Below are 12,549 nucleotides of genomic sequence, written 5' to 3' on the forward strand. Positions count from 1 at the left end.
TTGTTTTGTTTTACTCGCCCTGTATATTTGCTTAGGAAAACCAGACTACAAGCCAATATGCGAACACTGCATTTGATCCGTTGTCTGCGAGTTTCTGCTTCATAGCAATGTAGATACTTGTTGGTGTTTATTTAACACCGCATTGCAGAAGGTGTAACATTTAGATCCCGGGTCAGATCGGACCCAATCCGGGTAAGGTTGATTTACACCCTTCTGGGTCAAAATGATACTTCTATGGGTCACTTGTCCTGGTTATTTGACCCGACGGAGTGTTATTTTGACAAAACAAATTGCCTTTTAGTCCAAGAAAAGTGGCATTTTTTACTCGGAGGAAAATGTCATTTTGACTCAGAAGAGTGTCAAATCAAATCTGACGCAGATTCAGGGTCGAATTTGACCCGGGACCTTTAAGAGTGCAGTTTGTGGCGTAATTGAAACGATGACCATTTGTAAATATAACATTTAAAGCCCAACCGACTATCGACGGCTATCGTCCGATTATCGTCCGCAATGATGCTTTCGATTTCTTGCATCAATCCTTGCCTGTCCACTTTTCGTCTTGTATAAAAGGAGTAATGGCATGAGCCTTTCAAGAAAATTGTTAGTCATGAGAGCATAGTTTCGCATTATCTTTATGACTCATTAGGGCGTCATCATCTTTCTGTATTCCATTAGTCTTTTACTTTAGATAAATCTCCAATCTTCCCAGTCCTGAGGCTCAAGGCAGTAAAAGTTTCCCCAAGCTCGTACGACATCAGTCATGCCCATCATCTTGTCATCAAAAGTCAAATAGTTTTAGTCCGTTTATTCCACTTCTCCCCAGCTAACTGTATTGCAAATAATATCTGAGTTTTCGTATCGCATGCGCTTGTTACTGCATTGGGAAGGTTCCATAGGTTGCGACTGTTTTCTTACTTTCTGTTCACTGTTTCTTCGACCGAATCAAAACTAACATTTTCTGGACTTTGTGTAAAAGCAAATCGCCTGTGACGCTTATATAGTACATGGGATCTCTTTTTAAATACAATGTATTAAGCAAAGTGTTAGCCTACCTAAATAATTAATACTTAACATCAGACTTAAACGTCTATTCATGAAATTGAATTGGAAGTTCTTCAAGCTTTTCTAGCGTCAATGTTGCATAACTCGTCTTGCATGTTTCAGGGCAAAGCTTTGTTGGATTAACATTACCTTTTTTAAATTTAAGTAAATTGAATGCTTTCTGTATGACATTGGTGCTGCTACCTCTTTGAAGTTGCACATTGTTTTAAACAAGGTTGAATTATCAGTAATTGTTCATTTTGAAGAAGAATCAAACTGAGAAAACAATACTGATGATGACTGTAATCTAAAACATGAACATTTAGTTAATAAGATTTGAAACTTTGCATGACGGTAGTGTAAACTAGTGATGGCTTTCGGTAACGCCATGTGGACGAATCTCTTTTGAGAAGATGTGTGGTTCTGAATAATTGTTCAAAGTAGAAAACTTTACGTTACAATAATTTTTTTTTAATTATCTCCCCCTTTTTTTCTATGCAGATTTTCGAGGGAGAATCCTTTTCCTGGGTTAGCGTCCCAACATTTCCATCTGACTTGAGTCGAGTTCACGCCGACTGACCCTCGTCACTTTACTGGTCACCACCGGTCAGCCGACACGGCGGCGTCAGCCAAAGGTCACGTGATCTCTCATTAACCCCTTCCTCCTGAAATAAAGGCGCGTGAACCGAGGAGTAATTGGTACCACGTGCGCTGGAAAGGTCACCGGCAAACTAATCGACCCTTGGTGTTGAACAGACCACGGTGTAAGCCGGGTATCATCTGTACTTTGATGAATGGCCAATTAGGACATGGTTCTTGACTTCTGTTTTGCTAAGGTGTCTTCCCAATGATGTCCGATTGATGAACCTAGTGCCTGTCCTGTGATATTAAACACACATAAACAGAAAACTAGATCATCAGAGGGGCGACGCAGCTAACCTTTCTGAGCGAGGGTTATCATAACAAACTTCCAACAACCAAAACAGTCACTTGGTTCTTGAGAGCATAAGTCCGCGATTTCGACGTTGAACCATGGAAAACGAACCCAACACGTTCACTGTTCGCCTTTTCAAAAGACCGCCACACGGACTGGGGTTTTTAGTGCGCAAGCGCAAAACCAACCCGCCAGTCATAATCTCCGACCTGATACCCGAGGGCGTAGCCGACCAATCGGGGTTGATCCAGGTCGGGGATATTCTGCTGGGGGTCAATGGTGTTCAGCTCACCGATGTACCCTATTCGACGGCCTTGGAGGTTCTTAGGAGCGTACCTATGGACTCTCCTACGGTTCTCGTTATGAGAGGCCCGGATGGCTATAGAACACGCCTGGAGAGTATTCTAACCCCTGACGGCGCCGTGAAAGTCGTACGCGTTACCGAGGAGATCAATACCGATTCCTTGTCACGGGACAGAGGGACCGGGGGTAAGAAGAATAAGAGCCAGAGAGATGCAGGGAATAGTCCCCCACCCGTGGGGAATCCTGTACCGTGTTGGCAGCAGCGTAACCCACCGACTTATGACGTAGTTGGTGGGACAGTCTACGGGCCAGGGTCTACCTATCCCGCTACCCGAGGCAGAGCAGCCGAGGGAAGTTCCTATCGCTACGCCAGCCCTATACGCAGCACCAGCAGGACCAGACGTGAATCCAGCCGTTCCCCTGCCCGCAACAGCTTGCCCGGTAGCCCTGTACGCAGCTACAATTACCGAGACCCGTCTGCATGCTGCTGTACGTCTACCAGACACCAGCATGCCGGCACTGGGCCCGATTTCCAGAACGTCCTGGCCTGGAATGGAACATTCCCCCGAGACGTATACCAGTTCCGCTTAGGTATTGAGGATTTGTATAACTTCGACAGCCCTCGACCCTCAGTCGACTACGAATACGAGGCGGATCGATTACCGACGAAGAATTGTGCCGTTCACGCTGACAGCTCCCCGGAAAGACCCTTTGAATCAGTCGGCACACAATGGCCCGAGCGCGTCATTGTTGTGCAAGGCACTTCGAGTTCGTCACAGAAGACAGCACCGAACGCAGTGAATGGAGTTGACCTCGACGTCAAAGTTACTGAGAATGAGTCCCGGCCACATATAGGGAGACAGGATTCGGCCACACAGATCACATCAGAAGAAGATACCTACGAAGACACAACCATGTCGACTACTAGCATCTTACGGGCTGCCTCTACCAAAAACAGCCCAGCCAGGATGCCCCAGAAGGACACCCTACCATCCACCGTCAACTACAAATCAGATGTCATCTCCACAGAAGTCAACAACAATTCTATGAAGCCAATCAAGGTCTCCACAGCGGAGATAGAGATACAGACCGATCTGATAGGTTCACAACTCAACGACAATCTGTCGTCGGGTACCAAACCAAGCAACGGAGGGTCTAAACCCAAATTTGTGCGTCTGAAGAACCTCCTGGATGGAAAACAGACGACGGATACGCTGCATCAGAAGTCTTTGGTCGTAAGTACTGACTTGAAGTTTCAAATGTTTTAAACTTTTTTCGTTTGCACCAGTATCAGTAAACATAGATAGGGTACAAAACTTGAAACATTCAGTGGCAGTTTAAAAAAAAATTGCTGATCGCTCAGCTTTCCAAATTTGACATAAGTGCCAAATAATTGATGAATACATTTGAAATAATTGAACTTTGAACAAAAACGACAAAAGGTAACATTTTATGAAAATGGTTTTTTGTAATGTTGTTTTTACGATAACTTGGAACAATGCCTAAACTACGATGTTAACAAAATGATAACTCATGATCACTGACTTTCAAAGTTGCCGTGTTCTCCCGGGTTATGATCCTTTTCTGGAGAGAAAAAACAGGAAAATGGATTTAAGAGATGACCCAGTTCTCCATGGATAAACTCATATTTATGAAGTGTCTCAAAACGAATCAACACATGACCAAAAAAAATCGAAATCCTAGAAAGATACCTATTTCTCGGTATTTATCTAATAATTCAATTGAATCTTGGTGTGAGTTTAGTGAATGGAAAAGGAATATTGTTAAGAAAATAATGCACATAAAAATTTTCATCATGAAACAACAACGGAACATAATTAATTTATCAACCACACACAAAAACATTGAACGTATTTTTCGGTTTAAGAAAGCGTTCTAAATTACATGTACTTGAACGTAGCGGTCTGAAAATTAACTTTAAAAAAACGGAAAGATTTTATTGCAGAACAGACAGCGAAAATGACCAATATTACCATAATCGTTAATTTCTCTTCTTGCCAAATACTGCACTTCAGTCATTTTTGAAACCATGACGTCATATTCACAGCGTCAACAAATCTATATATTTTTCTTCAGAGAAGAAATTCCCTGTTAAAGCTTTGATTCCAAATGCCACTTGCCATTTTGTGACATTTTCGTTGCCCGCCGTGCTTTTTTAATGCCCCTAGATCGCATAAACAACGTAACTATAGCCGCTTAACGACCAGAGTTGGTGACATTAAAGGAATCTGTTGACTCTCCGGGCCAAGATTGGCTAAATATGAAGTATATCGGCTTTCTTCAGCGTGATGTTTATCTGTAATGAGGAGAGCCACATAAGCGCGAGCGTATGGCTTCGCGGTGTGCAACCATCAACTGGTTAAGATTCGCAATTGGTCCGAATAGTGTAGACGCGCGCGCTCACTCGCCCAAGTAGAGTTCGAGAACTACTGACGCAATTAAGAACAAACTCAGTGCTGTTGTGGGTTGCAATACAGAACACAAACATTTTGTATATTTGGCAACAAAACAAATTGTAATGCTTATATAGTGCTTTCCATCGTATCATCCATCTCAAAGCGCTTTACAAGTATTCCGTTCATCAGGCCACGAGACCGCGCGGCAGCCGATCATCAGCGCACATTCGGTCCTCGACCCTCACAGGTGCAATTGTAGTTAAGTGTCTTGCCCAAGGGCACAATCACCATGTTCCTGGCAGGGTTCGAACCCACGCATCATCGTGCATGAGTCAAACACCGTAACCACTGAACCATAGCATTCTACGAGTTGGTAGGACCCTGCAACTGACTGTAATTTCGGACAATTGTCGGGCCTCGCCAAAGAAAAGCAATTACGGAAGAATATACAACCCTCAGCCTCCTTTTCTCATTGCCCGAATTTGATACATTTAAATAATTTGGATTAAACTTTGCTTAGCACTGAAATCGTTTGCTAAGCACAAACCGACTAGTCTCACTACTCTAATCGTCAACAAATATCAAGTCACTGTCATGGTATCGATGCTACTGATTTGGTAAATAAGACACACTTATCATGTTTTAATATTCATGGCCACAATCGAGGAAAACAATACATCGAACAAGGATTCTTGGACCAAATTGTGAGGTTTTTTTGGTTTCTTTTCAGCCCTCGTGATAAAAATGCCCCATCCAAAATGTTATCACGACGATGCTTGACACATATACCGTAAACCCACCAGCAATTATCTTTCTACCCAAGTAGTTATTGCTGAATAATATCAGAATCGAACAACCTGTCTATTGCCATGGGCAACAACGCGCGCGTCCAGAAAATTACATTTTGTTTTCCCGCGTAATTTTCATCGTTTTTTGAGCTGTGATGGTGGTACACACGGGTTATGTGAGATTGAACTGAGGCCAAACACGTAGTGGTTTGCCCCTCCAAATCTCAGGCACCTAACTTTACCCCCTGGCGAACTTTCTATTAATTTCACTCACGCTTGGCCTATTTCCTTTCTTTTGGCGCCGAATTGCCCCCACCAAAAGTCAACCACAAAATCGGCGGGATTAGTTCTGTAATATAATAACCACATCGACATCAAAACTCATTAGATAAAAACATCTTAAATAGGTTTGTGAGTAATAATTCACTGGTTAATTTTTTGGAAATATAACTTTAATTTGGATAATTTTTGCGTTTGGGAGTAGATTTTATATCCGCAAATAAGTGTGGTCTATTGACGTGCGTGCTGTTAAATCACTCTGTTTGTGACAAACGCCAAGGACATTGACATTATTGCCAACCAATTTTGTATGTCCTCCTTATTACTGCCTGTTGCAACCCCAAATCGCTGCTATTTTATTTGCTCAAACCCGAATCCCTGACTCTTTAAATGCCCTGGAATTCTATAAACCTTTGGCAACAAATGCCAGTCCACTGCAATCATCTGTGCATTAGTCCCTCCACTGTGCTCTATCCGGACCCAACGGCAAAACGCGGCAATCTGTTTTCATTCGGATCTAAAACTATACGCGCTGACATCCAAAATCTTGAAAACTGCTCCAAGTTTTCCCTTCGGGAAAACCCGTGTTTGGATTGAGTGCTGCGAATTACACTAATATTTTCAAATATCAATCGAACTCTGCAGTGATTATCCGCCGACAGTTTATTCAACGCCAAAAGACCGTCGGCAATGAAACACGTAATAGAAAATAAATTAGACCTATAACGCTTATTTTCCTAATCCAGATAGACATTTATTGAACCTAATATTTGATATATCTCATAACAAAATTGTTATAAGATTAAAACCTTGCTGCGCAAATCACAATACAACGAATGTATTTTTAAGGATCAAAATAAAGATTAATACATTTATCCTATAGTTAACCCCTTAGAATAACGATTCACCATGATATTCTTTTCCGTGTTTTTTTTTCCTTTTCAGCCTTTACAATGTAGCGAGAGTCGTTGCATGGGATCCATCATGTTCCCGCCTCGAAAGCCTGGAAGTCGTAGCAAGGAAACCATAAAGGAACACGCGACAGACTTCATCAACCAATATTATACGCACATCAAAAGGTAAAAGGACTGACAGACTATTTGCCCATGACACGCCCGCACCACTGCCAAACCGAAATTCAAAAATGTAACATTCAAATCCAACGCCGAACTCAACTTTAATCTAGACCACACCCATGCACCTCATCCAAACTACATCTGAACTACATCCAATCCTCATCTTAACCACACACAAAACACACCCAAACCTTCTCCGTACCACACCCAAATTACATCCAAACCTCTCCCAAACCACATTAAAACTCCACCTAAACGTCATTCAAATCACACCAAAAGCTCATCAAACCACACCTAAACCACACCCAAACCTCTTGCAAGCCACACCCAAGCCTCATAATCCTCCAAATCACGCTCGAACCCCATTCACATTACACCCAAACCTCATTCAAACCACGCTCGAACCTCATTCAAACTACAGCCAAACCTCATTCAGCAAAACCACCTCATGCGATCCACACCCAAACCTCATGCAAAACGCTTCCAAACTACACCCAAACCCCATCCAAACATTATCCAATCCAAACGAAATGTCACCCAATTTACTCATAAAATATACCCAAAACTCTATGTTAATCGAATTTATCATAATCAATTATTGTAACGTTATTGATATGAAGAAAAAAATAACTCCGCAGAAGTAAAGTAAACAGCAAATACAAAATTAAACTACGAACTCTTCATGAATGAATGAACTTCAACAATTAAAAAAACCTACGATAATAAAAATCATCTTCAGCATTCCAAATAATGTGCGACCTCCAGGGTTAGAGGGCGCCATTGAGTTTCACTCCAAACTAATGTTTCTCCTCGTTTTAACGCAAAACACCAGATTCGACACCCCCGCTCACAAGAAGCGTCTTCAAGCAGTTCTTGAGTCCATCGATAAGAGAGGAACTTACGACCTGACTGAGACTGAACTCATCTTAGGAGCCAAGACGGCCTGGCGTAACGCCCCTCGCTGCATCGGTAGAATACAGTGGACAAAACTGCAGGTAACTCCTTGATCCACTATCAGCAAGCTCGTCCGTTTACGCATTAGTTACCAACCTGAAATAAAACAGCTGAGCTATGCAGCTACCTTACCTTAGCTTTATATCGCTTTGGTGTCCCTGCTGTTCTGTTAAAACTATAGGGTGTATTATTATTGAAATTGTTATTAGAAGGTATAAATTGATCGTAACTTTGAAGATCGAGGAATTATGTCAGATTGAATATGCACAAAAACATGCAAGTGTTTTCCCTTCTTGTGTAATACTTGTGTATTTCATGTGACCTCGTCTTTATGTTGAGCTCACACAACTTTTAGAACTTAGTTATCAAATGTTACTCTAGTAATTACCCTTTTTATTTCACTGCTGCGTCAGGTTTTCGATGCTCGCAATACGAGCAGCACTCATCAGATGTTTGATGCTATCTGCAATCACATGAGCTACGCTACAAACAAAGGCAATCTCAGGTACGAACCACGCCCAACACCATTCACCTTATTTCCAAAGAAGATCTTGTTAAAATATTCTCAATAAAATGTGTTCCCCCCCCCCAAATATTGTGTGTGACTGTTTCCCCTTTCAAACAATCACCCAAAGACAATTGCAATTCTGTTTAATCGTTCTATTTAAATCACATGGGCAAAGGTTTAATCATTTTCTTCTGACTGATGGAGCCCAATTTCAGGTGGCTTCAAACCAGAATCCTGTTTAGAATGTTAAAGTGCTAAGTAAAACTTGCTAAAATCCATTCAAAAGAAATATGTTCCACATTACATGACATTTTGGCTTGTAGGCCTATTAACTTGTACTTCTGCTGAGTAAAGTATTTTCTGTAGGCCTACTTAGGTTTTTTTCGCATTAAGCAGCGCCGTACAATCTGCTCTGTATTTGTTTGTCACCCTTTAGAAAAAAACAGGTGTTTTCCCGCTCTGAACCCGGTATGTTTGTTGCTCTTTCTCGCCAAACAATGCACATTTTCTTGAGTGTTATGTGACGTGCCACATCATCACATGTTTGTCAATACCACAGAGAGTTTTGTGTGTTAAATCTTTGCTTTTGTTTCCCTGTGGACAGATCCGCCATCACCATATTCCCACATCGCTCCGATGGCCAACATGACTTCCGAGTCTGGAACCCACAGCTGGTATCGTACGGTGGCTACAAACAGCCAGACGGCTCTATTATTGGTGACCCGGCTAACGTCGAATTCACTGAGGTATAACCAGATTTAAAAGTTGAAACTTTTGGATGGACACGTATCACATTGGATGGACAAAATTAGCACCAAATACACAAAAGGACTTGGTCGGAAAGTGGTTTTTAGATTTTTCTGAGCTCAAAAGATCGCCTAATAGTGTTTGCAAAAAGTCACAACTCCTACAAAGAACATTTGTGATGAACCGATTAAACTGCCTCTTGCTTAGACTGTCTGTGATGATCTTTCTCTTGGATTTCGTCGGACGTCACCCAACGGCGTCCCCATAAAAAACGTCGCCCCCGCTTCCCCCCGTCCCCCCCCCCCCCCCCCGTTGCCCCCAACTCTCGTTGCCCCCTCCCCTGAATTTTTTTAGTCCTATATTAAGTGACCATGGTTAACGGTTGAACAGAAATTGGGCGCCCCACTGTAACATCCAGCCCCCCCCCCCCCCCCCCCCCAGGCTGAGAACCTTTGCTACACCGCTGGTGTCACCATCAAACAATCTTCCCAATTCAGGGATCTTTGTTCTTTCTTTTTTGGGGGGTGGAGAACATTATTTTGCATCAAGCTTCCCTCGTGAAAACTATGGTCCTTGTCAGTGTCGTATGAAGGTTTTGGCTCTGTCTTATTCTTGCTTCCCTCTGTCGAATATTACTTCGATGAACACCAGTGCCATTGCACTTGTATCATACGAAGCCGTACGACCTGTTGGTATCGTATGGTGAAATAACTTTTTCAAAAATCGACTTATTTTATTGTCAGTCCCAGAGAGGTTCTAATCGTCATTGTACCTATCTCACTAACTGACTGACTGACTCATCACTGTCTGTCACTTGTGAATTAGACTTGTGTAAGCCTCACCTCTGCCCATGAATCCGACTCAGGGGACTACCTTAACCTCTTACCAGCTTTACTGCCTAGTCTTTTTATAAGTAAGTGATTAATTGTTTAAGTTGTTTGACTGTACAGGTGGTCATGGAGAAGTTAGGCTGGCGTCCAGAGAAGCAGGGCCGTTTTGATGTCCTTCCTCTGGTGCTCCAAGCGAATGGTGAAGAACCTGAACTCTTCAACATCCCTCCGGGCCTGGTGCTGGAAGTCCAACTCCAACACCCTAAGTGAGTATCTCCTCTCTATTGACCTGGGTTGTCATGACGTCACAGTGTGCTCACAGTGGGCCACGTTTTAAAATGATAGAAAGATAGCTTGGCCGTAGGACTGGTTCGTCTTTGGCTTACGACGGAACTGAAACCGTATGTTCATGTTGAAGACTGTGCAATAACTGCGAATTAATTGACTTAGGATTTAAAAAGATCTGCTGTGTATCAACTCATCCGGTACATACCTTATGGGGGCTGCCATCTTATTGGGTGTTTCTTTGTTGTTTTAAGTTAGTAACAATCAATGCATGAAAGGCACAAAGCATGTCCCACTAAGATGGCCGCTACGTACAAGGTCAATATTGTACGAAAGAGTTATGACATTATTTCCTATAATAAATTAGCACACTGTCGTTTTCTGGGGATATTGAAACCCACGTCTTTGAATCTGTTGGATGCCTAGGCTTGGCCAAGTCTGGATTTCACTTGATCTGTGCAGTGTGCAGAATGCCGGTTGTGATGGCAGCAGGTGTTGCGGATATCGACTTGAATCCGACTTGAGTGAAGTCTTTTAAATGCCGGACGCGCATTATCGGCATGAACTATTTGGCCTTATTTTTGAGCAATAGGGGGCGCGATAACGATTCCACAACCAGTAGAAATATCACGTTTATTGAGGCAGTTAAGCAGCTTTAGTTCAAGCTAAAAAAAAACACCCAAAGATTGTAAACACGTCACTTGTGAATCACAGAAGCATACATAAAGGCACGTCAATAACATGGGATGTGACGTACGTTTGTACCCCAAAATGGCCATGCGACAGTCCCCCCCCCCACCCCATTCGCTCAAAATATGACATATTTGGCTGTTACCACGCCTTTGGCTTGGGTTGCGTTCATCTTGGCTTTTACCATATCACTATAGTGCATTGTTGCATACCATGTGTTGATCTGCGAGTCCATCTTTCTTAGCCCATATCTCTCTACATGTGTTGGCGTTCAGCACGCGGCCACGATTGGCCTCTATACACATTTAGTATATCAATTTTGGCCTTTGAGTACCGGGCAAAATCTGCATCTGCATGTGTTTGGTTCTATAAAAACGCCTGTTGTGGCTATCCCGTACGGATAGTGCAATGCAAGGAGCCGGTACAAAGTTTTTGGTCTAGTGGCTATGATCAGATATACATTAATGTAGATCAGCAACCTCGATTTTTACTAGTTGATCCGTGAAGCAAAAGTGGCCGTTATCTTGGCGTACACAAATTTTAAGACTTTGTTCCGTCTTTTCTTGGCATTTTCAAGATTTTTGTATTTCCATTTCAACTTCACGTGCATTGTGGCTTCTGAATTGCTAAATTTCAAACTAAGCAACATGTATGGTGTAAAGTGATTTTTTTCCCCAATCAACTGAATTCCTTCTCATTCCAAATTTCAATTCTATAGATAACATCTCAATCCTGAAATGAAACTCTGTCTGTTTGTTTATTCACCAGACCAAAATGTGACATCATTATTCTTTTCTTAACGTCACTCTTTTATATCTCAAAATGTGTTTAAACACGGAAATCCTGAAGGCGGTCCATTAATTTTAGTTGGTGCTGTTGTCAGGGAAACTACCCGCAAACTTTCTCACATGAGCGATTCATTACACTCTAAAAAAGCATTAGTCAGATTTGACTAGAAACCAGTCAAATTTGACTAGCCATTCAGGGTCAGCTGGGTGCAACTGAAAATCAGTAAATCTGAATAGATTTTTCCAGTCACTATTATTGACTTTGGAAAAATAGTTATGCAAGTAACTGAAATTGGAGTCGAACCCAACTATTTTTTTCCAGTCAAAGTATGAAACTTTGCATGTTTAACTAAATTCCTAGTCAATTTTCAATTACTAGGAAAACCAGTCAATATTTTGACTAAGTTGTTTTTAGAGTGTAGAAGGAAAAAAATATGCCGGTTCGTGTTAGCTGTTTTTTTCTGATCGCTTTTGGCCGATCTGATCGCAGCTAGCCGGCGCGAGGGGCCTTCATTTGCCCAGCTTGAGCTAGAGTGGCGGAAGAACCAGCACGAACCTTAATTAAAAATCTACAACGGCATTGAGATGTCTGTTCTTGCAGTTCAATCAACATGAAGGGGAAGGTAATGAGGGCATGCGGGGCGGCTCCACGGGCGTTTAATAAGAAGAATCCTCCATGTGGGAATTGGTTGAAGAAATTCTGAAGTGTCAAGCACTTTCAAGAGGTTCTTGTGAATGGAACAAGTTGTTGGATAACATCCGTACTGCGCCGAATTAGTTTACTCATCTTAACGGAATAAACAGACCGAACAATAGAAGAAATTGCATCTGGACAAATCCATATTTTTTTGTTCAAGTTATGACTTGCCTTGCATACTTTACATAACCGAGTTTTTTGTGCTTCCGACA

General features: G+C 42.1%; 1 protein-coding gene across 2 annotated transcripts in view; it reads left to right on the forward strand.

The window, feature by feature from the left end:
* The window catches only part of LOC119730537 (nitric oxide synthase, brain-like), a 54,026-nt gene that overhangs the window by 23,580 nt on the left and 17,897 nt on the right, over positions 1–12,549 (forward strand). For both annotated transcript variants that reach the window (XM_038203509.1, XM_038203510.1), the window contains exons 2-7: positions 1,543–3,513; positions 6,708–6,841; positions 7,671–7,833; positions 8,206–8,297; positions 8,905–9,046; positions 9,998–10,143. In XM_038203509.1, the coding sequence (XP_038059437.1) occupies positions 2,074–3,513; positions 6,708–6,841; positions 7,671–7,833; positions 8,206–8,297; positions 8,905–9,046; positions 9,998–10,143 (2,117 nt within the window). In that variant the 5' untranslated portion in view covers positions 1,543–2,073. The remainder of the gene's footprint in view (positions 1–1,542; positions 3,514–6,707; positions 6,842–7,670; positions 7,834–8,205; positions 8,298–8,904; positions 9,047–9,997; positions 10,144–12,549) is intronic.

This window comes from Patiria miniata, unplaced genomic scaffold (assembly GCF_015706575.1).
Source record: "Patiria miniata isolate m_02_andy unplaced genomic scaffold, ASM1570657v1 HiC_scaffold_22, whole genome shotgun sequence".
NCBI classification, from domain to species: Eukaryota; Metazoa; Echinodermata; class Asteroidea; order Valvatida; family Asterinidae; genus Patiria; species Patiria miniata.